The sequence below is a fragment of the Macaca mulatta genome, chromosome 1 (genome assembly GCF_049350105.2).
Source record: "Macaca mulatta isolate MMU2019108-1 chromosome 1, T2T-MMU8v2.0, whole genome shotgun sequence".
In the NCBI taxonomy this organism is placed as follows: Eukaryota; Metazoa; Chordata; class Mammalia; order Primates; family Cercopithecidae; genus Macaca; species Macaca mulatta.
Genome location: NC_133406.1, coordinates 143470352 through 143496313, shown reverse-complemented (window position 1 = coordinate 143496313; position 25962 = coordinate 143470352). Strand labels below are relative to the sequence as shown.

Below are 25962 nucleotides of genomic sequence, written 5' to 3'. Positions count from 1 at the left end.
GAATTTGATAAAATTATTCTCAGCTAATGATGACCTTCCCTCCCTTCAGTGTTTGTTTATTTTATATTCATTCACTTCTAGGCATTTTAATAGGGTTTCATAATAGAAGACATGCAAATGGGTATGCATTAACCATGAATTCTTCCACATCCCTTCTTGAAATCACCAGGTCCTATTAGTTCACACTTTTTAATTATCTGCCTTGTTTTCTCCATCTTTCCTGCTACTTGTATTGCTCAAACACACTCATCTGTTGGCTATATTACTACAACAGTTATCTTTATAAACTACTTTCTTTTTCTTTTCCCTCTTGGAATTTTTTCTGCCTAGTACAGCCAGTGTGTATCTTTCTCAAATGCACATATCTAAGTTACGCCCATGCAGTAGGTCCTGTTCATGCTCAGGGTAAAGGCCTTTTCTGAGATTACTGCTCTTTGTCCTCTGTTCTACTTCCACCCTATTTGCTTATGCTTCTGTCCCAAAAGTAATGGTGTATCCTGTAACCTGGCATGCTTTCTCCTGATGTTAGTTGTTTGCTGCCATTATGTCACTGCTCTCATGCATGGAATATTGTGGGTTGGCCTGCCTTTTGCACCAACCTTCCTCCACCTCACACTTCACATGACCAGTGTTAAATATCTTGAGGTCTCCCTTTAGCTATTACTTCCCCTAAAAGCTATCCCCTGATAAGCAAAGAGTAGATTAGGTTTGGATTGAGAGCCTTAACTCCAAATGAGATACCGCTATGCACATAACCAGAGTGGCTAAAATTAAAAGGATAGGTAATAAAATATTGGTGACAGCCAGTTTTGAAAACTTGGAATATCTGCTAAAGTTGAGCATATACTATTCTTTGACATAAACTCAAAGTAAACTCGCTCCTAGTTAACATACCTGAGAATATATACATATGTATGTTAAAAGATATGTCCAAGAAAATTCATGGAACACTGTATGTAGTAGTCCAAAAAACTATAAATGATCCAAATGTTCAACAGCAGCAGAATATGTTGTGGTGTATTCATTTAGTGGAATATTGCTTTTTTTTTTTTTTTTTTTTTTTTTGAGATGGAGTTTCAAGCCTAGGTTGGAGTGCAATGGCGTGATCTCAGCTCACTGCAACCTCTGCCTCCCAGGTGCAAGCGATTCTCCTGCCTCAGCCTCCCGAGTAGCTGGGATTACAGGCATGCACCACCATGCCAGGCTAATTTTGTATTTTTAGTAAAGACGGTGTTTCTCTATGTTGGTCAGGCTGGTCTCGAACTCCTGACCTCAGGTGATCCACCCACCTCGGCCTCCCAGAGTGCTGGGATTACAGGCGTGAGCCACCATGCCCGGCCGGAATATTGTATGGTAAATAAAATGGACAAGCTACTGCTACGTGCAGAACATGGGTAGTGTACATCATAATTACTGAAAGAAGCCAAACCTAAGTAGAATACATCTGATACGATTCCATTTTTGTAACATGGAGGAAGCATGAGTATGGCTTACAGAGTGTTGATAATATGTCGTTTTTTATCTGGGTAGTTATTTCACAGAGATGTCCAATTTGTGGTATTTTATGGAGCTTTATACTTAGGTTTTGTGTCCTTTTCTGTGTGTGTGTAATATTTTGGTAAGAAGTTTTATTAAAATCTATGTTGGCAAGCCAACTCTGCTCCATGAATTATAAGAAAAAATATATGAAGTCTTTAAAAAAATGAAATCATAAAGAAATGTATGAAGTAATTTGTTACTGGTGTGGGAGAACATGATTGTTAAGCCATAAAAGGAAGATAGAGAACAATGAATAGTGTTAAATAAAAGTATGAATAGTATTGAATTAAAAAGTATGAATAGTATTGAATAAAATATGAATAGTATTGGGAAAAAAGTATGGAATAAGTATAATATTTGTGTATATATATATGCTTGTAGATGTAGCTAGTATCTCTGGAAGGATACCTAAGATAATACTGTAAGGGGTTGGTAGGGGAAAATAGAATGGATGACAGAGTTGCAGAGGAATTTTTAATCTTTTACACCACTTTTATACCATGATCATGGATTCCTATTTTAAAAAACACATTTTATTATTTGAAGCAGTAGATGTTAGTGTTTTTCTAAGTTGTGGTAGTCTATGCTTGTTATTATAGGTAAATACCATAAGAACATGTTCACTAATGAAGATAATATTGCAATGAGCTACTTAAAATATTTAAATATATTTAAACATTTGAATAGCTACTGCTCTATAAATCTAATTTTACCAATTTACGATTAGTTTTTCAATAATAGTATCAAGATGTCTACTAAAATAAATAATCTATTACATTTCAAAATGTTGGGTTTTAGTAAGTCATTTTGGCTAATATATAAATTTATAGATAAAATTAAGTAACATTTAAATGATTGTGTAGATATGTATCTGGACTCTCAAGCCATGTGATCTGTGATTATATAATATTTTAGTAAAATGACTGTTCTTGTTTATTCTCCTAAGTATCTTAATTCTTTTGTATTCTCTTTCATTAACTGTTAATGTAGATTTTTCAAACTGTAAAGCTATGTATAGGTATTTGTGGTATTTGTCATTGTTATACTTTAGAACTATTTGCCTTTGTTGTTTTTTGACCACAGATAAGGTAGAAAGAAATTATGTCCTTATCATAGACTCTGTCATAATAATAATAGGAAAGGGATAATAGTAATAAAGGCAGCCTTTTGGAGGGAGCATTTAACATAATATTTGATTGGAAGATTTCCTACAAATACTATGTTTATTCAATTTTATGGTTATATTTTTTCACATTTTAAAATCTCAGAAATTTGATGTGTCCTACAGTAGTCTATCTTCCATAGTTCAATTGGCAACATCTATTAGTCATACTTAAAACAATAGTGCATTTTATAATTGATGGTGTATTTGATACCGTAAAATGTATGGGAAATATCCTTCATATAATATCTTGAAGTTTACCTGAGAATTTTTTGGTTTTGGACTGGACTACACATCGATTTCTAATCTAAAAATTTTGGTGTCAGAAGTTAAGTGTAGTATGAAAAATGTATTTTCTGCACGTTCCTATTTTAAGATTGTATTAGAAATAATAAGCTTTATGGGAATTCTTTTGGATAATTCAGTAACCCCCTTGTTGAGATTTACAACGTCACTGTTTTTTGGAGTGATTAATGTTAAAGTTTTATTGTTCTCTAGATTTCTGTTTAAAACATTTTCTGATGATACATGTGTCTGTAAAACTACATCTTGTTTTTTGAGAATAAATTATATATCGTATCTTTGCTTGTTCAACATTGATTCAAAGCCTGGATAATTTTTTTGAATGAAATACTAGTAGAATATTTGATTTATTAAGCAGGTAGTACCTGGCTCATGGCAGGTGCTTAAAAATATTTGTTGGGTGGCCATTAAATGTTGTTTAATCTGTGTAAGTTCTAGGAACAAAGTGAACTAGTAGTGTAACAGGTAGCAAAGTATGTGACGATAGTGGGTATGTTTCTAAACTACATAATATTAATTTCCAGCGTGCTCAAGCAGTTCTTCAAGCTGTGACAGCTGTCCAGACAGCAAATACTCCTCTTAGTGGCACCACAGTTAGCGAGAGTGCAGTGACTCCAGCCCAGAGTCCAGTACTTAGAATAATTATTGACAACATGTACTACCCTGTAACACTTGATGTTCTTCACCAAGTAAGTTTAATCTTCATAATTACCTATAAATTAGAGAAATAATAATATAGTAAATAAGTAACGTTTTATTTTTAATGTTTTAACAGATATTTTCTAAGTTTGGTGCTGTTTTGAAGATAATCACATTTACAAAAAACAACCAGTTTCAAGCTTTGCTCCAGTATGGTGATCCAGTAAATGCTCAACAAGCAAAACTAGTAAGTCTTTCTTTTGAGATAGTGATTTTTTTTAATTGAAATGTATATGTAAAAATATATACATATACTTAATGATATCTTGCAGTATAGATAGTAGAAATTGATAGCATTAAAATAATATTAAGAAACCTTAATATTTGTCATAAAAAAGAAATACTTATTTTTAGGAAAATCATAGTTGTAGTTAACCATAATGTAGGCTTCTATTATTTTACTTTTTTTTTTTTTTTAAATTTAAGGACACAAGTTTGTACTCTTAAGAAAAAAGCAGGACTATGTTGGGGATGTGCACCTGCATAAAATTTGAAGTGGCTTTCAGTGGGAATTTCAAAGTAATTAGTTTTCAAGAGAGTTTGGCTGAAATACTCAGATGTGGCTCAAATGCTATGATAGGCTCTCAGTTTATTTAAAATTATATATTTAATGTCTTTTTTTTAAAGATTTTATGAATAGGTTTCTAGACACATTTTATTTATATCATTTATCTTTTTTGTCATTGTTATTTATGGAGGATGTGAGGTCATTGAGAAATGTAAAATTTCCTGTCAAGGCTGCCACTGAAAACTGCAAACCACATCTTTGCTTCCAAGTACCTTAATCTTCTGTTTGTATATCTGAAATCTACTTTTGCTCTGTCTCTTTAACTTTTTGTGCTATAGTATCTCATTATTATTACTATTCCATTATTAAGCCATTAAAAATTCGTTATTAAGCCATTATTATGAAACCATTTAATAAGCTTACATTTGTCGTAACTGGTTTTCTTTCGTTCGTTCGTTCTTTTACTTTCAGATTAATTATTCTAATACTTAAATGCTTCCTCCAGATCAAGATTACTTCTGTGGAGCCCAGACCATTTTTTATAATTGTTTCATTGCATTTGCATCCTCACAACCTCATTTCTGGAGCAAAATTAGTTGTAGGTAGCAGAAAGGCTATACAAGTAATAATAGCATAATTGTAATAGTTTACCAAGTGCTATAGTCTCATTTTTTCTGACCACTACTCTATGTTATCAGCAAAACAGGGGTTTCCCCTTTGTTACAAGAGGATGCTAAGATTTAAAGGTGAATTACTTATAATGAACACTACCTATAAGGTAGACGTTTTTTCAGTCTCAGACTTTCTTTCAGTATGCTGCTCCTCACTGGTTCTCAGGTATAATCTAATCTTATTATGCTTTCCTCTTCAGGCATAGGTTGACAATTAGAATTCTTTTTTTTCCAAAAAATGAGTATCCTCCTTTCACATGCTGTGGCTACCAAAATCAATGTGGTATGAGGTTTTATGATTAGGAGACAATCTAGAAATCATGGTTTCTGTGACATTTTTCACAACTTCAAACATTTAAATATAGTCTACATTTTTCTTGGTGTGGAATATTTTCCTTGCTCTTCTGACCTCAAAGAAAAGTATTTGTTAGAGGACCAATTAAATGAAATTTGGGGATTGTACTGCATTTGAGCTATAATTCTTATGGGGAAAATAGTTTATATGTGTATCTTGTCTGAAATAATACATGATTACATTTAATCTCATAAAAGTACCTCAATTAATGTCAACTGTTTGCAATTTTCGTTTAATCTTCTGTGAACAGATACTAAGCATCCAACTATAATATTGATGTTTGTGCACAGGTATGCACTCAGGTCTTCTTGGCAAAGATCTAAAGTTATAATTCTAAGATAGTAGATAATTGTTTTATTAAGTACTTATTCTGGTATCAGAACTCACACTTCACTTATTAGAGAAGGAAAAATAAATTTGTTTCCTAAACTTGCTTTGCCCCATTACCTTGTAATCTAGACCCTTTGGTAAAATTTACATTTTTGATAACTGCAGTAATGTTCATTTTACATGCCTGCATCTGGGCTTTACCTAGAGAATATCACATAATAACATAATTTGACAATTGGTACCAGTTTAAATCCATCAGCATCAACTACAAAGAAGCCCCCTACTCTAGTTTAAAAATCTCCTCACATTTCTTCAGTCAACAGTTTCTCTGTTTTTCACAGTGCCTCTATCAGATAGAAATTTTCCCTTCTACCATATCTCTCGTCACTCTCACTTGCTTGAAGAAGAAAATCACATGGAAGCCTCATCAGTTTTTCTTGCAAAATCTGCTAATACTCACACTTGTCTTTCTCTTCTAATAAAAGGCATAGATGTTTAGTTGTGTAAGACCAATAAACACCAAAGCCTATTGTCTTCTGCCTCTCAAGAGACTGCACTATCTGTCATCCCCTCTTTCTCATTTGTTTCTCTCTATGTTGGCCACTTTTCACCAGTTTCAAGTATTCTCAGCCTCTTACATTTTAAATGAATTTACCTTCAACTTTCAATCCATCCATCTATAACTCTACTTTCTATCACCCTTCCTCCCCTCTCCCTTTTCACTCATGACTTCTTAAGTAGGCTATCCTTGTTGTTTACTCTCATTTCTCTACTTACTATAATTTGGTTTTAGCACTGTTGACCCAAATTACTCTTCCCCAGTGCCACCAGTGATTATTAGAGTAGCTAAATGCTAGTGGTATGATTCAGTCCTTGTCTTACTTAATATCTAGATAATATTTGACACTGTGCACCATTATCTTAAAATTCTCTTTCTTCCTGGTCTCTGATACTTCTCACCTAGATTTATCCTACCCCTCTGACTGTTTCTTCCTTGTCATGTCACTCCCCTTCTACCTGGGAGGCCTCACCTGCTCTCACAGCTCCGTTAAACCTCTGTGATTCAGACAGTGTTCACATCACATTTTCTAGCTCAGACCTTTCCTAAGAGACCCACACTAAGAACCTGGCAGTCTAATGATTATCTTCAAACTTAGTGTGTTCAATCCAGCTCCTGTTTTTGGTGTCTACTGTTAGTAAAGTGCAAGATACCAACGTCAGTCTCATTAACAAGCCAGAAAACATGGTATTTTTCCCCTTCCTTCCAGCCTATCATTAGATATTATTGATTATACCTCCTAAATTTTTGTTGAATCTGGCCTTTTTTCTCCAACTCTTTTGCTGTCACTGCAGTCTAAGCCATTGTTATTCAAGATGCTGGTCTCTCAAGGTAGTTAGTGTATGTCACACTGAAATCAGCATACTTCTAGCAAACAGTATACTTAATGTCGATATTGACGTAAATTTTGACACAGACTTATATTCATGCAGAGTGGCCTGGGCTGCTGGACCGTGAATCATGATTTGAGTACCATTGATGTAGTAATAGTTCTCTTTCATGTCTCTCCTTCCTTGGCCTTCTGACTGAACTCACCATTTTGACATCTTCCTCTGCCTCCATTATTTTTCCACAGAGTACTAAGAATGATATCATCCTCAAGTCATATTGCTTCTAATCACAATACCCTTTAGTGACTTTTCTGTCCTTGTGATGAAGTCCACAGTTCTTATCATGGATCATGGCTTATAAAACTCTAAATCAGTCCTCAGCTTGCCTCTCCATTCTCCTCTCATGCCTTTTTAGCTATATTGGAGTTCTTTAAATAGCTTGCATACACTGTATTTTCTCTGATGTCTTGATCTTACAGATTGCTGTTCCATTTGCTAATACTATTTTTTCTCTTCATCTCTTTATGCCCAACTTCTGCTTCTCTTTGTCTTTCAAGTATCGGTTTAGAAGTCTCTTTCTGAGAGAAGTCTTCTGTAACATTTCAACTAGATTAGATCCCTTCCTTTCTTAGTTATCAGTGCCACACATACAATTTTTAATTTGTTAAATGTGTATATTTTCTGTTGGACTGTAAGTTCTGAGTACCATGTCTGCTTTATTCTCTGCTGTATTAAGCATTGACATTTAGGGTGAAAATCAGAAGTCATAGTAACAATCCTAATTATCTATAAAAAGTATTTTATTCGATCCTCATATTTATTAAAGGAAACACCTTAATACCTTTTAGAAAATCTTGTTTATTTATTGGAAAGTAGTGTATTAGGCAAAGATGTGCCTTCTTGGCATTCTAATTCAGCTTTTGTAATGTTGAGGAATATAATTACTTGATGCATAAAAATACCAGTCTTTTTTACAGTATAATAAGACAGCTAATGTAATCTCCTTTTCACCTGGGATTTAAAAATTGTTTTACGTAGTCCTTACATTATAACACACATGAGTAGGAAATGGTTCTTTTTGGTTTTTGTTATTAGAAACAGCTTTTCAGAAACATTATGTGTTTTTTAGGAATATCTAGTTGACACTGGACAGTGATATTGTGTCTTCTGGAAGTCCTGTTTATATGATCATTTTATTTTAACGTATAAGTGGGTTGTTTCTTATTATTTATTTCTTCCAGGAGATTCCATTTCATCACTAATAATAAAAATAAATATGAGGTAAAACATTTGTGAAAGTAAGATTGTGTCATTCATTTCCTTCTCGCAGAGTACACATTGCTTTATGCAGATTCTTTGAGAGACCTAATGGATTGTCCTTTCCTAATATCTTGGGCAAAGATTCTGCTTGACATCTGCTTAATTTACAATCTGTATATTTTACATTCATATTAATGGAGAATTTATGATGAAATCAGTGGTTTTAGGATGCTTTAGGAAAATCCTGCATAATCTACCAGGGTGGAGTTGATAGTGGTAAATAATTAGTCTGAAATATTACATTAGTATTATAAGCTTAATTTTGTGTTGTTGATTTTGATAATTTTTCATGACTTGCCAAAAATTAAAAAGTAGATATTTAAAGAATTTGGAAGTTATGGTTTCTCTCATCGTGTGCTAAATCTGATCCCCAACAATCTCTTCAAAAAAGTAAGTTATAAATAGTAAACATTCTGAAAAATGGAAATAGTTTTATTGTGGCTTTTCATGTTTTTAGTCCATATGCAATGTTTCATTGTGCTGCTATAATTATGCTTTCTTTGCCTAATATCTTTCCTGTGTTTTGATTTCCATGTTTTAGCCATAAACTTCAAATTTACATGAAAATTTTTTTTCTGATTGTTTTTGCTTACTGTCTAAACTTTCACTGTGAGTAGGCACATTTGGAAGGTCTTTCTGCAAATTGTCTTGAGCTTTTACTGTCAGAAATCTTAACTCCAACAAGATCACCGCATTCCTGATTGCTGAACCACAGGACTGGTTTGTGTGCTACTGCTTTTCTTGGGATTTTGCAAATACATGAGCTTGAAGTGAGCTTGCATATGTTTTTTAAATTTGATTTTACTCCCTTTCTTGTTTGTGGTCACCTACTTTAGTCAACTATTTAAAATACCTGGATTTTTGTTCTCATGCATCCTCAACTCCTATTTCTTTCCTCTTTTGCTAACAGATGATTAATTTACATCTTGTTTGCTTATTTCTCTAGCTCTTGTACCTTAGGTATACTTGTGTATTTTCCACCTACATAAAGTTTATGTTTTTGTTTTTGTTTTTGTTTTAATGTTCAAAGGGAGAAAATTTCAAAGGTTCCTGGAGGGGTTTCTAACAATGGGCATATTAATTGTTAGATAATTTGGCAGTCGCCATCAGTATTGCTGGGAAAGAATTCAGCTCCTAAAAAACATAGTGTGGGTTTAGTAATTTTGTATCAGCACTTTTAGCATTAACCTAGATACTGTGACTCAAAGCCAGATCTTTTCTCATAAGGTATCATTTTCTCTTTGATAACATTGAAGTAGTCACCTAAGAGTGAATTTTGCTACTCCTTTTGATACTTACCTGTTGTGTAGAAATGTCAGTTCTATTACTTATCTTACATTTTCCCTATAGGAATGCTACATTAATAAATAAATACCTATCTTCAGTGCTTTGTTTGCCTTTACACCAGGGTGTTGAATTAATAGTTATGTTATTCTGGCTGATAAAGTTGATACATGGCTTCCACTTTTATGTGATGATAGGTACCTTGCCTAACCCAAATGTAATTCAAATCCTGATATGTATGAAGTCCCTTTGAGTTTTTACCAGTGCTGTATTGAAGTGGATGAACCTGTGTTGAATTATTTTCTAGGTTAGTTTTTAGCTAGGTAAATTAGTCACGTAAAAAATTCATGTATTAAGAGAAAAGGTTTTATATTCCCAGAGGTGAGAATATTTGAATTAAAAGCTTTATATACTTAAGCTAACTGTAGAGGTTTACTTTTTCCATAACACGACATGTTTATTCTTTTAATGAGAAGTTAACAGTATGTTCACCTGTTCTCTAGTTTGTTTCCAGCTTCTATCCAGCTGAACTACAAATGGTGATTATATAGGAGCAGAAAAAATACAAGATAATCATAGCAGTAACATAGTCCTTTATGTTGTATTTTCACATATGTGATCTTTAGTTTACTCCTCATAATAACCCTGTGAAGAACCATGACAGCCATTGTCATCATTCCTGTTTTCCCAATTAAGAAATTGAGATTCAGAGAGGTTAAACAACTTGCTTAAGGTGACCTAAAAGACTCTAGGCTTTTAATTAATCCTAGACCTGGCACTTGTCAGTTTCAGAACTTTTCTGGAATGACATTGGATTTACTAATTTCATCAAGACAGTCTGATTGGGGGTGAACATTTCAGGTTAAGGAAAATAGTTTTTTCTTTTTTGCCTCATTTTATGGGAATTGCTATTATGTGTTAGGATAATTTGGTTTGAAGCAGCTTTGTACAATGTGGCATCAAATAGCAGTTATCTTATAAAACTGTACTGAATCATCAAAGTACTGCCATCCAGCAATAAATATATGTATAATAAAATTAACCTTATTGAGCAGAGTAGTGTGGCACTACTTTGCAGGACTTCCTGTTTGTGATCCTTATTAATTTTTTTATTAAATTAACCTATTTGCAATTTTTTACAATTAAAAGTATTAGCATGGATGCTTAGCTGATTGTATTTTAGGTTGAAGTAGCATTTTCTATTTAAAGAAGATAATATTTGGGGGAAACTAATACATGGACAGCTGGAATAGCAAAATTTGATGTATGAAATTGGAATCCTTTTCCTGGTAGCTTTTTAAGTTCGAGTTTTTGTTGTTGAATTTTATTAAAATTATACTTTCACTAATTTTTATTTTTTGTTTAAGATAGCTGATGTACTTTATTCACTTTTACAGGCCCTAGATGGTCAGAATATTTATAATGCCTGCTGTACCCTAAGGATTGATTTTTCCAAACTTGTGAATTTGAATGTAAAATACAACAATGATAAAAGTAGGGATTATACTCGACCTGATCTTCCGTCTGGGGATGGACAGCCTGCATTGGACCCAGCTATTGCTGCAGCATTTGCCAAGGAGACATCTCTCTTAGGTATGATTTTTATTGGCTTAACCACTTTTCTCCCATTTTGCCAAATGGAAAAGTACCAGTAAGTATAATGAATCCTTCCATTTTGGACCTTACCAAATTGTGTTAGGTTTCATGAGTTTTCTTTTTCTCAAGTGAGAAGGCATATTAATACTGTTAAGAACAACCCAAAGTGTTCTCCATAACTCTACGTAAAATTATGTTAGTTTTGTTCCTTTTAATACCTTCAGCTTCTCTTCCATGCCACTCGCCCAGAACAAAAGAAGAAAAGCTCTAATGAAGAAATACTGTTGAATTCTTAATGCCATAGTTACACTTTAAACTTGATGTCACTATGCCAAAGTCTAGGCCCGAAGTTCTTGTGTGTGTTTTTCAGTGCTGATCTGATTGTTTTAATTTAGCATTGCATGGAAACAGTGAAATATTAAGAGACAAAACATACATAATGGGTGGAGGCATGTAGGATTTTTTTTTTGAAGCATATTGTAGTGGCCTTTAAACAATTCAAACTAGAAGAAATTTTCTGTAAAATTAATTTTGCTATTTCTTTGCATTTTGTCTTAATCATTTATATTTTACTTTGTACCACAATGGACTTGAGCCACCTAAAAAAAAATACAGTGCAAGCATATGCAGCTTATAGTTGATAGAGTGAAATCAAGATGAAGAAAAAAATAAAGGAAAATCTTATTTTGTAAGTAAAATATGCAAAGTGATTTTATAAGATGGAATTTTAGAGTCTCCTTTTATTTGATGTATTTCTTGATTTCTAGTATTTGTAAGATTATCTTTAAGTCATGATTTTTATACATAGGGAACTCAAAATTGATAGTTGACAAACTAGCTTTTACAGTTTAGTTTATGTCCATCATTTCAAAAAGAAAAAAATCGTACAATTAAGTAGTTATTGGAAATACTTACTTCCCAGTATATAACAATCATGCCATCAGTTTGTGAATCTGAAATCTGTAAGTGGTATATATGTAGAGAAATATACTCTTAAGGCAGTTGATATTTGATTCTAGTAACTAATCAGAATTAACTACCTGTTAATTCTGGCAACTTTAAACAAACAAATCTGACCCTTTATTTGAATTTTCTGGTATATCTAGCACAAGTCATAGTGTTTTTTATGACTGCAGTAGACGCTTTAGGTCACTTACACTCTTTCCGGACAGAATCTCTACCCCTCTGTGTGTGTCTAGCTGAATTTGTAATTCAAGTTAATAAGATTGAATATTTCACAGTATACAGTTTTTAAAGGCAAAGTCAAGAGTGAAACAGTGAAACATGGTTTTTGCTTATAATTACTACTATAGATTATTAAACTCTTTACTGATAGACATTGTTATAGAAAGAATCAGAATTTATTGAGTGGCTTCTAGGTCATAAGCATTCAGCTAGGCACTTGGCAGATACATTACTTTATTAAAACAGATGGTGTCATCAAGATTTTACATATAGTTTCTAAGAAGTTGAAAAATTCTTAGAAACAATTTAAAGATAAAATACCGAGCAACTCCAGCTAGCGTTAACAATGGACTACTAATCACTTCTTTGGACCATACTGAGCTATGTGTATTTGCCCATCTGAATATACTTAGATGCGCTTGGATCCTGGGTGGGAGGCTTGTTTAGAAGTCACCTGGATTCTTCTCAGGAATTTTTCAGCATTTTCCTTGTGATCTTATGACCTTGGTGAAACTTTTAAAACAATAATAAAGTCATTTTTTTTTTCTTTCTTTGAGACGGAGTCTCACTCTGTGGCCCAGGCTGGAATGCAGTGGCGCAGTCTTGGCTCACTGCAACTTCCACCTCCCGGGTTCAAGCGATTCTCCCGCCTCATCCTCCCGAGCATCTGGGACTACAGGCATGTACCACCACCCCGGCTAATTTTTGTGTTTTTTCGTAGAAATGAGATTTCACGATGTTGGCCAGGCTGGTCTGGAACTCCTGATCTCAGGGGATCCGCCCGCCTCAGCCTTCCAAAGAGCTGGGATTACAGGTGTGAGCCACCATGCTTGACAGCTTTTGTTCATTTTTTAAGTGTTTTGTGTTTTTACATTAAAAGCATGTAAATTAAGTTCCTCCCTTCACCAAAAAATTGTCTAGTGTCTTTTTCCCTTCACCAAAAAATTGTCTAGTGTCTTTTTCCCTTCACCAAAAAATTGTCTAGTGTCTTTTTCCACTTCTGTGTTGAATTTTTTAGTATAATGCATTTTTGTTTCTTCATCTCTGCCTCATAAGAAAAAGGAAAAAATGTTTAGCCTTTCCTAAGTGACTTCATTTTTTTTTTTTTTTTTTTTTTTTTTTGAGATGGAGTCTCGCTCTGTCACCCAGGCTGGAGTGCAGTGGCCGGATCTCAGCTCACTGCAAGCTCTGCCTCCCGGGTTTACGCCATTCTCCTGCCTCAGCCTCCCGAGTAGCTGGGACTACAGGCGCCTGCCACCTCGCCCGGCTAATTTTTTGTATTTTTTAGTAGAGACGGGGTTTCACCGTGTTAGCCAGGATGGTCTCGATCTCCTGACCTCGTGATCCGCCCGTCTCGGCCTCCCAAAGTGCTGGGATTACAGGCTTGAGCCACCGCGCCCGGCTGTGACTTCATTTTTTATCTGTTTTAATGTTTTTGCATCTTGTTATAACTGAGCTTTTTAAGTATACTCAAAAATAGGTTGAAAGTAGGTGAGTTAAAGGTTTTAAAAATCAGATAATGGACCCAAGTTTTGATAATTCACAAGAGATAACCATTTATTTTAATATTTTTAATGTAAATACATGTTTTTGTACAAAATTAAAATTGCTCTGTATTTGCAGATTTGCATTATCTTTTATTGTAATTGATATTTTACTTAGAATTTGTTTTAAAATATAGTTTTAATACCTGCATAGCATGTTAGTGGATATGTTGTACCTTTGAAAGTGGACATGTAGGCTGTTCCATACTTTTTATTAAAACACCCTTGTACTTTTTTGCCTCTCAAATTATTTTCTTAGACTAGATTCCTAGAATTAGAATTATTGGGTCAAAGAAAATGTTAAAGCCTATTTACATTATTTGCAAATTTCTTCATCTAAAGGTGATATTAACTTAAACTAACATTAATTATATATGAGGCTGGGTGTCCTACTTTTTCCCCTACCAGCATATTATTTTTTAATTTCACAAGATTAATTTGATAGGAAAATGTCTATTAATTTCTGTTAAGATTTAGTTTGCAGTCTTTAAATGTTTATTTGACAGTCACAATTCTCTAAATTGCTTACCTGCATTCTTTCTGTTAGGATGTACAATAATTTTTATAAAATGGGTAGTAAGGATATTAATATGCGTATTTTGGATAGGCCAAGCCTTCAGCTTTATTCACATATGTTAGACAGGTCAGTTTTTGGAAAAGTATGTTTAAATAATCTTACCTTTTTAAATAATTGATCTCAATCCCAAAGTATTCATTTGTACGACATGAAGACACTATTTTCTTCTTCATACATTTGGTGAATATTTGATCTCAGTTTCCACCTTTATTTTTGCTTTTTAAACATTGTTTACAGTGATACCCAATATCGCATAAGTGAGGACATGCCTTTTAGAATAGTAACTAAATCTTTTCCTCTAATTATTTAATCAGATGACTTCAACAAACTAGTATTGATGGGATTAACTTCCTGCTCAGTCTTCCTGAAACAGTACTTGTTCAAAATGAAGTCATTGAATTTGTTTCAAAAATTTTGTAAGAACACAAATATAAGGTGATACTCTTTTGCTAAATATTTGTGTTGGGCTTCCTTTACCTTGTATGATTTTTATATTAGATCTAGCTACTTGACTGAATTTAATTACTTTAGAATCAGTACTATAAATTTGAATTGATTTATTTTCCACAGTACTTTTTTAAGACTAACATTTATATCTGGCTTTTCTGTTTCCTTCAATGCTAGGTATCATAGTGTCTCAGAAAATGTAATTTGTTCAAAGAAAGGAGACTGAGTACTTTGTAATGAGTTTAAAAATCTGACATCTAAATACATAATCACAAACATGGCAGACTATTAGTCATTCACATATTCTGTTTCAAAGAAAACGGTGATCAAAAATCCTTCAGATTATAAATTGAGATATCATTATCATCGTTTTCTCATGTTAAGAGGTGTAGTTAATTTATTAAGGGGTAGATCACTTAGAAAAGTTGCTGGAAGTAATTTTTCATGATCCTGTTGTCTGCATTCTAAAAATTAGGAGAGAGAGTGTGTACAAAGAATATTTATTTTAGAGCTTTCCTTGTATTTCAAATTGAGGAACAGGCATTCTCATCATAAAGTTTTTAAAAGAAAGGCAAAGCAGATCTTTTGTAGGAAATCATTGATGTTAAAATAGTTATCATTGTGAACAGATACAACATTTATTCATAAAGATAAACATGTAGGTCTTATAGAACATTGTTTCTCAAAATTTTGCTGCACATTGAAGTCACCAAATTCTACCCCAGACTGAGAATAGTTGGAGTGGGTCACAGGCATTCCTGTGTTTTTAGGATCTCAAGATGGTTTTACTGTGTAGCAAGAGTTGAGAATTACTGACACAGAAAATAACTCGTGACTTAATTAATGTCATTTAAATCTATTTTGGTACAGTTCTGGCATAATTTTAATTAGCTGTTAAACTGAATTTTTTATTTTCTATTTGTGATACATAAAATTAACTGGAAAACTTATTTTGATTTTCTTTCTTTGTTACATTTGTATGGGTTATTCATTTGGTAATATTTATTAATTTATTATTAGAGATTTAAGCTGTATGCTAATATAACGAATCCCATACACCTGTCATCTTGGTTCAATAGCGGTGACACTTAGTTTTATCTATTCAGTTTTTCTTTTGTATTCTAAAGCAAATCCTTGACATTATGACATGTCTTCTCAAATATTACCATAGTATCTCTAAAATAATTACATTTTCTTACCAAACCATAATATGATTATTACACTTAATCAAAATTGACAATGATTTCTTAATGTCATCAAATACCCAACTTACATTAAAATTTCCCCAATTATCTTGAAAATGCTTTTAAAGTTTGATTTGTTCAGAACAAGGTCCTATGGAGGGCCGCACATAGCATTTGGTTGTTTTATCTCATTAGTCTGTTTCAGTCTGTAATAGTCATCTCCCTTTCTCTACTCCCAATCTCATATCCGTTTACTTATGAAGTGACATGGTTATCCTTTTAGAAAGTTTCACAGATTAGACTAGCCTTGCTGTTTCCTTAGAGCGTCATGTTAACTTGTTCCTCTATCTGCTGCGTTTCTTATATAAACTTAAAGTTAGTTCCAAAGGCTTGATAAGATTTAGAGCCTGTTTTTCTTTCTTTTTTTTCTTTTTTTAAGTGCTTCTTGTGCTTCCTATTGTGTCTCAGTAGGAGACATCTAATATCTGGTTGCCCCACTTTTAGTGATTTTAATGATGCTTTAAGACTTTTGTGGATTTGGGTGTTGACCTTCTGATCCTTTCATTACATTTTTTCTGCTAATGATTTTAGTATACACTAATGGTTGCTACCTTAATTAATTTCACTAGTGGGTTGCAAATATTGCTTTTTCTCCCCTAATTCACATATTCCTTCTCTACATTAATTAGCTGAAAATCTTTATAAAGTAGAATTTTCCTTCATCAACTAGAATTATCAACCTTGTAATTCAATTTGTGCAGGACAATTAGTTAAATTCTTGCATTTATTTGCTAATTTTAAGTTTTTGCCCAGCTTTTGTTTTCAGGTAAGTACTTAAACCAGCTTATGAACAGGTACATTATAGATTCTTCCCACTGTCTGCTTTAAACTTTTGAAACTGTCAGTTGTTTGCAGGTTCTAGTAGCCCAGAGTGGTTTGAAATGGTGACCTTAGCCCCGATGTATGTAATTATTTAATTTGGCCTTGAACAATGGCCCAAAAAAGGAAGGGGGTGGTGTGGATAAAGGACTAAGCAAAATTAATTAAAATTTAGAAATCTTTCTCTCAGAAGGAATTCATGCCCATAAATGGAAGACCAGGATACATTAATATTTTCTCAGTAAATACCAATAGATTATAAATCACTTTTCTTGTATACATAATTGTGAAAAAACCCATCCAGGTGTGCATGTGAGCTGTTTATTCATTGAGAGGATTTAGATCTTTTAGGTGTTTTTTGTTGTTGTATGTGTACTTTTGTGTAGTCTGCCTGTTCTATTCTTTTTGAATAGGATGATATGTACAATTTTAAAAAGTCTTTTGTGAAATGTGGCTTTCTTAAATACATTATTGCATTTCATCTACAGTGATGAAGGGAAAAACTACAAAACTAGACAGATTACATATTAATTAGTATTGCAGTAGTGAGGTAATAGAGTAATACTGATATATTTTCTTACAATATATGTAGGTGATGCTTGTGTTCTTTACTTTTGTGTGTGTGTGTGTGTTTTTAAACAAGATTCATTATAGTCTTTCAGATATGATTTAATAAATTTAGGCTGTTCAGGGTTTCCTACAGAGATGAATGCTGCTTCTAAGGTTTTGGGTTTCTTGAACCAGAGCTTAGAAAGAACAAGAATATGGCATGGTATTTTCGTGGTTTAGTAAGGCTACTTTTAGTTAATTATTGTGATGTAGGCCGTTAAGTAGACTTCTCTAAAACGAAACCCCAGTGAAAAGGGGTTTTGAAGATGCATATATACTGGTTTCTAAGAACTAGGCTTTTTGGATCATTGGTATTGGTAGAAGGGATTTGCTGTGTTTTCTGCCGCCATTGAATCTCTGTATAAAGTTTGGCTCCGCTATCAAAATGCTTAGATAGATCCCTTTGCAGTAGTTGCCACCCTAGGAATAGCTCGAAAATTATTAAGTTAATACTAGTTCCTTAGATTCCACCTCTATTCCTTGGAGTTTGTTTTTTGTTATTTGTTTTTTTTTTTGAGATGGAGTTGTCTCGCTCTGTCGCCCAGGCTGGAGTGCAGTGGCGCGATCTCGGCTCACTGCAATCTCCGCCTCCTGAGTTCACGCCATTCTCCTGCCTCAGCCTCCGAGTAGCTGGGACTACAGGTGCCTGCCACCATGCCCGGCTAATTTCTTTGTATTTTTTTTAGTAGAGACGGGGTTTCACCATGTTAGCCAGGATAGTCTTGATCCCTGACCTCGTGATCCTCCTGCCTTGGCCTCCCAAAGTACTGGGATTACAGGCGTGAGCAACCGCGCCTGGCCTGCTTAGAGTTTTTTATGTCATCATTTTGTGACACAAACATTTAAAATACTGTAGCTTAGAATGAAATGTCTCAATCCTAGGAGCCAAAAGTTTGCTGAATATGAATACTAATATTAGCTAACCATTTTTCTGTCCTGTTTCAGGCACTCAACTGTTCTTAGCCCTTCACAAGTAATACATCATCTCTAAATGTAGTTACCATTATAGATCCCATTTTACAGATTTGGAAAGTAGGGCAGAAAGAACAGTTTGCTCAGATTCCCTTAACTTTTGAGTGACCAAGCCCTGGCACTCAATGCCAGGAAATCTAGTTCCAAGGTCCGTACTCCTAACTAATAAATAGTGGAATAAAATTAGATTAGCTTGACATTTTAGCCTGTCATCTTCTCCCCTGTAGAATAGTTATCAAGAATAATAATATACATGTAGTAAAAATGTAAGTCCCATCATTTTAGCTTGCTTTCTTTTTTTTTTTTTTTTTTTTTTTTTGAGACGGAGTCTCGCTCTGCCGCCCAGGCTGGAGTGCAGTGGCCGGATCTCAGCTCACTGCAGGCTCCGCCTCCCGGGTTCACGCAATTCTCCTGCCTCAGCCTCCCCAGTAGCTGGGACTACAGGCGCCCGCCACCTCGCCCGGCTAGTTTTTTGTATTTTTTAGTAGAGACGGGGTTTCACCGTGTCAGCCAGGATGGTCTCGATCTCCTGACCTCGTGATCCGCCCGCCTCGGCCTCCCAAAGTGCTGGGATTACAGGCTTGATTTTTTTTTTTTGTTACATAGTAAGATATTTTTTGTTACCAAGTCCATTCAGTATTTAGCCTGATTATCTTATTGATTAAAAAATGAAAAGTGAGTATTGTTCATACATTCATTCAAAATTGGGTACAAAACAAGGGTAGATATGTAACATGCAAATAATAAACTGAACTTATATTTTTATCTTTTTGGCAACACATTAAAATTTATGTCAATCTAATTTTTTCAAAATCTTTTTCTATAATATTTTATTAAGACTAATTATAGCAAATAGTAGCTGTAAAATTAAACCAAAAAACTTATCTACTGCAGGACATATTTGAAAGCTATCCCCCAAGAAAGACCAAAGTAATCACATGTACATAAACATGCTAGTCTTTCTCAGAAATATTAAAAATACATAGATTTTAAAGCACATTGCTGAATGCCATGACACCAAAATAAAAAATACATATTAATTAAAAATTAATATTTTATTTTCAACGTAAATCAGAAATACTTGGTCAGAGGTCACTACCTGTCCTAACTGTCCCATAACTTTTACTTTCTCATTTCATGTGTTTTAATATCTAAGAAGTAAAAAATCGTTGGAATGTGCTTCTTTGTATGTACAATTTTAAATGATGTTGACTTCTTTGGATTATTGAACTGTCCTCTACTTTGCTGTAGCTGAATTTTTAAAATGTTAATTTTTAAGTCTTAAACTGTCTTTTGGAGGAAACATTGGAAGAGCTAAAGTAGATAGAGTTTATTTAAAATTTTTTAACACTGGATAAAATTTTTACTTTCGAGTCACAAATTAATTTGAAGCTGTGTCTTTTAGAGAGCTTATTCAGCTCTTAATTTCATTATAAGTAATATTTGAATGAATGTGTTTTATATCTGGAGTGATTTTTATCATCTGAGTAAAGGAAATATGTTTGATGGTAGTTGGGTACTTGGAAGGTATTACGGGTTACAGATGAGAAAAAAATGTTACTACATCATTTCATGTTTACATACTGACCAGCATTTTCAGTGAAATACGCTTATTACGATAGGACTATAAAATGTTTTTCAAAGGTTTAATTATCCAGGGCAGATAGTTAAGACTATGTGATCATCCATTAAAAACTTTTCACATAGTCTTGCTTAAATGGATCCATTATGTTTACCCTTTATATTGTCCTCATCTGTAGTTTTAAGAAATTTACTTCGTTTGTTAATACTACTTTCCGTTACCTTCCCCTTTTCTATGACAATCTGTTGATACTTGAAGACCTCTCTTGTATTCATCTTAGAGTTAATATTTTTAAGGCCAAACAGCCTAAGTTCTATGGTAATCAACTCCAACTTTGCATAATTAAAATCTTCTGCATAAAGATAAGTTTAAGTCAAATCAGATTGCAGATTTTATTAAAGAAATTGTGTTTTTAAGAGTTGACAAATATATATTGTATGGCTAAAACAAAGAAAATACTTATTTTGCTTCTGCATTTAGTAGAAGAAAAACTATATATGTTTTTGACCAAAGTATAAAAGATGATTCTTTCCAGGGAGGTAAATTATGCAGAAGATTTTCACTAGCAGCTCTAAACGGCTATCCTCAATTAATTGCCATGAACATTTCATAGCCCTAGAAGGATGTTGGCTCACTTCAGTGTCATCCTGGTTTATTCATTCATTGTATTATTCAGCAGTCATTTTAACACTGTGCTACACACTTCAGGGACTCAGGAGAATAACAGAGTTTCTGTTTTCGTGAAGCTTCTCATCAGAGACAGCAAACATATGAGTTAGATCTAATTGGAGGCAAACTGAAATATATAGTGGAGTTAGTGTGGTTATCAGCACATAAATGAGTGATCCATCAACAAAAGGAGAAATTGGGAGGGTTTTATGGGCCAAAAAGATAGCATGATTAAATGTGATAGAGTATATGTCATGTTTTAGGAGTGATAAACATTCAGTTATGTGTGACGAATAGGATAATTGAAAAAATATGAAAGGTAATGATGCCAGAAAGTATTATGGGACAAGATCTTAAAACCGATGTTATCCAGGGAGTATGAATTTTATATGGGAATTCTTAAACTCCTTTTTGACTGGAAGATGAGCGTCTGAGTATCTGTGACTATTTGATGATATTATGTACCAAGTTTTAGATGTTTGGCTTTTTTCAGGTTATCAAAGTGGGGGATGAGTTAAGAACCATTGCTGTGAAGGATTCATCAACTATTTTTAGGCAGTTGGGTAAAAATGAGCAATTTAGTTTTAAGAAACCAACTGCGGCTCCAGAGTATGTTGGAAAAGTGAAAATAGAGATTAGGAAAAACAGGTAGGAGACTCTTAGTTTAATTAAGCTGTAATTATACATCTAAGCTAGAAACGTAAAATGAGAATGCAAAGTAAGAAATCTGGGGAAAATTATATGTAAAAGTAATAGGACTTGGCTCTTATTGATATGATAGCTTATGAGAAAAATGAGGAGTCCACCAGACAGTACGAAATTCAGCCTAAGACTTGGGCAAGAGTTCTGTGGAGTTGTGTATTCAGAGGCCAGAGATGTGATGTTTAAAATTTTGATTTAAGATTTCCCAGGTATAAGAAAGCAAGAGGATTAAAGCATTGTAATTAAACTTTAAGCAGTGCATATTTATGTTATAGATAAGATAAACAAGAAGTCTAGCAATCAAATAAATAGGATTAAAATTAGTAGCGATTATTCAGTACAGTGTAGTTACATAAGATTATTCACAAGAGTGTATAAATCAAATTACAATGGATTAAGGATATAAATATGATGAGAAAGTAACTGTACTCTTTGAAGAAGTGTGCCATAGAAAAGAAGAAGAAATGGGGTGGTAGTTCAGGAGTAAAGTAGGAACCAATGGGGGGAATGTTTGCAGTGAGGCAGTATGTATAATCATTTAAAACATGGGCTTGGAGTCCTCTCATTTCCACATTTGGACATAATGATAATAATACCTTCCATTTAAGGCTGTTGTGAGGATTAAATGTGTTAATGTGGAAAGAACTTTGTACAGTGCCTGGCATATAATAAATGCTTGCTACCTATTAACTAGTATTTGTTTCTAAGGCTAGTTTAAGTCCTAGAATTGATTGTAAGGATTAGATCAGGAGTATAGTGTACATGTTGGGATTTAAATATAGAGATATATTTTTTAAGACCATTGTTAGAACCAGAAGAGATTTTTTATCAAGTTCACACAGAAATGTAGGTGCATTGGCTGGGCGTAGTAACTCGCACCTGCAATCCCAGCACTTTGGAAGGCTGAGGCAGGAGAATTGCTTGAGGCCAAGATTTTGAGACCATTCTGGGCAACCTCGCAAGACCCTATCTCCACCAAAAAAAAAAAAAAAAAAAGTAGATGCAGAGCTGGAAGCAGAACCGAAATCATCAGTGTTACAGTCATTATTCTTTCCTGTCACCATTATATGTCTTTATGAAGCAAGGGAGAAAGAAGAACAGATGAAAGAAGTGAGGATTTTGAAGTTGGTTGAAAAATTTGATTGAATTCTGATCTGAATATTATAAGACACTTGCTTAACAAGTTGAAAGTAGGAAAGTAGACTTAAGACTCTGTTGGATTTGGGGAAACTCTCAAGAATGGACTGGAAATTCAGCTAAAAGTGGATTACAAAATATTTCTAGAATTAGCATTTGTGGGGTTTGTGTGTTTTCACTCAAGTATTTGTCAAGCCCAGATGAAAGTGTAGACAGAATATAAGACTGGATTTATCTAAGTCTGGAATTGTGTAACATTAAAGAAATAGTAGCAAATGAGCAGAGTGTTGGTCCAAGCTTAGGCTCTATGGTAAAGTCAAGTCAAGGGAGAGTAGAAAGGGGGTCACCATAAAAGTCAAAAGTGGGTTTAGTGGTTGTGTAGGAATAGGAGGATCAAGAAAAGAAAGAAGTTAGGAAAGGAGATATAAGTGTTGAATGACCATTACAAAAAGAGACAGAGGAAAGAAAAATCAAGATGTAGCAAAAGAAGTTGCTAATATGGATGGATGTAGTAAAAACCATGAAAGTAGATGTTTTTAAGAAATCATGAGACGAGAGTCTTGGAAAAGTCATAGGTTGATGCAGGGAATGGAGAAGAAGGAAATAAAGCCAGGTGCTGAAGTCTTTATGTAATGGGAGGAGATGTTCCAGTAATCCAATGGCTATTTTGATGGGAAAGAGTGTGGTATGATTAGGTGGCATTGACATTGGAAACCAAACTTACTGATGGTGGTAGAACAGCAGTTTGAAAGTAACATTGGGCGGTGAGGTGGAGTGATGCATGATGCATCCTTATTCTTTCCTTTGGAGAAAAGTTGAGGGAGACCAAAAATGACTTTTTGAGGGGATTGTGGAAGTTTCATTAGAAGAAAAGTAAGTTTTTAATTAAAAAGTTAATCTGAGGAACAGGTAGAATAAAAGTGTAGCTGTTAATGATAGAAGAGAATGGATTCCATAAGGCAAAATAAGAACGAAAGGAAGATTGGTGGAAGAGAAAGAGGATTGAATTGTTTCAAGAAAGAATAGCAGGTGTCATGCTTATGAAAAGTAAAATTTTTATTTTCAAATCAGGAAATAAAATGTAAAATGTGCCTTCCAAACCCCTTGGTATACATGGAAGATTGGTTCTAGGACACACACAGTCCCACTCCCTACCGCCTACCCCCGCCCCCACATACCCCCGGATACTAAAATCCACTGATGCTCAAGTTCCTTGTATAAAATGGTATAGTGTTTGCATATGACCTATACACAACCTCTTATATGTACTTTAAATCATCTTTAGATTACTTGTATTACCCAGTACCATATAAATGCTATGTAAATGGTTGTTATACTATATTGTTTAGGGAATAAGGACAAGAACAACTTTCTATACATATGCAGTACACCATCGTTTTCCCCCCAAATATTTTTATCCAAGGTTGGTTGAATCGGAACCCAGAGATACAGAGGGCTGACTATACTTTAAGAATTAGAATTAGCCAGTCATGGTTGCAGGCGCCTGTAGTCCCAGCTACTCCGGAGGCTGAGTCAGGAGAATGGCATGAACCTGGGAGGTGAAGCTTATAGTGAGCCGAGATCGTGCCACAGCGCTCCAGCCTGGGCGACAGAGCGAGACTCCGACTCAAAAAAAAAAAAAAAAAAAAAAAATTAGAAGGTGCTGCCAGGCGCGATGGTTCTTGCCTGTAATCCCAGCACTTTGGGAGGCTGAGGCGGGCATATCACTTGAGGTGAGGAGTTTAAAACCAGCCTGGCCAACATGGTGAAACAACCGTCTCTACTAAAAATACAAAAATTAGCCAGGTGTGTTGGTAATCTTAGCTCCTCAGGAAGCTGTCAGGAGAATCGCTTGAACCCAGGAGGTGGAGGTTGCAGTGAGCTGAGATCATGCCATTGCACTCCAGCCTGGGTGACAGAGTGAAACTCCATCTCAAAAAAAAAAAAAAAAAAAAAAAAAAAAGAAGGGGCTTTAGAGTCCTACCACGAATGCTCTTCTGTTCAGTAGTACACAAGACTAATTACTACCAGATGTGAACAGGGAAAAGAAGTAAGACCAAAAAAAATCATAAATTACTTTGGATGGAACTTTTAGAATGGAAGATGGAGGGATAAATTTGATATTTTTCAGAATCATAAACTCTCACAAGTAAGGGGAACCTAAGGAAACAAGATGATTAGATGTAATAGGAGATACTGGACCAAAAAAAAGGGGGACATTAGATGCAAATTGAAGAAATCTGACAAAGAATGGACTTTTGTTAATTTATCAATATTGGTTGATTAATTGCAACAACTAATAAATTGCAATACCATACTAATGTATGGTGCTAATAATGGGGGATCTGGGGTTTCCAGGTTGTATAAGAACATTGTAATGTCTTAAGTTTGTTTGTAAATCTAAACCTTTTAAAATAGCTAAAAATTATAGATACAATCTCTAAATGATTTAATTAACAAAACCAGTTTAATTCTTCAGTTGAAATGAGCAAGGTTAGGGATACCTGTGTGTTTCAGTGTAATATCTGAAAGGAAGAGAACAGATACATAATTTGTATCACTTCTGTCTGGACTTAGGGTCTCTTGTCATATACATGGCTGGGCATCCAGCAGCTTCTGTGGAGGAAAGGTTAGTAATTATAGTGTCAGAACTAACATGAGAATTTTAGGAGATTGCTGAGTCACTCACAGTGTCTGGGTGACCCATCTGATGAGGGCCATTTCACATGAAGAAGATTCCTGCAGCACCTTCTTTTCTTCAGCACATGATCGTTTAGGAAGCTCTTTTACATTATTTTATCTTTATAACAATCCTCAGAGTAGATCGAGTATTTTTATCCCTCCTTATCAATATGTGAAAACAGTTTTTTCCTGCATATCTGCTGCCTTAGCTAAAGATGCAAATCATTAAAGTTAAAATTATAATTTCTGTAGCTAAAAGTAATCTGTTAGAGCCAGTGTATACAATATGTTTAATATGCTTTCTATAACTTTCTCAAAGGGCCCATGGTGAGTTTATTGTCCTCTCATTTAGCTGGGAGTTCAGAACAGAATTATTTTCTAGAATGTATTATGATATAAATAGTGCATCATGAAATATTTTGTAGGTTTGTATATTTTTATTGCAGCAGACAGTATTGAGATTAAACCTAAAAATACCTGATTGACAAAGTAATTTTTCAGACAAAAGTATATCGAGGGAAATTGGAGAATCTTCAGAGGCTTTAAAAGTCCAGGAAAATCTTAGACTACTCCAGTGATTTAGAACTGTGTAAAGGTAGCCTAAGTCGTTTTTCTAAGTTATCAGCTGAGGGGAGGA

General features: G+C 34.1%; 1 protein-coding gene across 4 annotated transcripts in view; it reads left to right on the top strand.

The window, feature by feature from the left end:
- Positions 1-25962, top strand: part of PTBP2 (polypyrimidine tract binding protein 2) — a 94048-nt gene that overhangs the window by 52867 nt on the left and 15219 nt on the right. For all 4 annotated transcript variants that reach the window (XM_015145532.3, XM_015145530.3, XM_001105316.5 and 1 more), the window contains exons 6-8: positions 3529-3693; positions 3780-3890; positions 10958-11153. In XM_015145532.3, coding sequence (XP_015001018.1) covers positions 3529-3693; positions 3780-3890; positions 10958-11153 — 472 coding nt within the window. The remainder of the gene's footprint in view (positions 1-3528; positions 3694-3779; positions 3891-10957; positions 11154-25962) is intronic.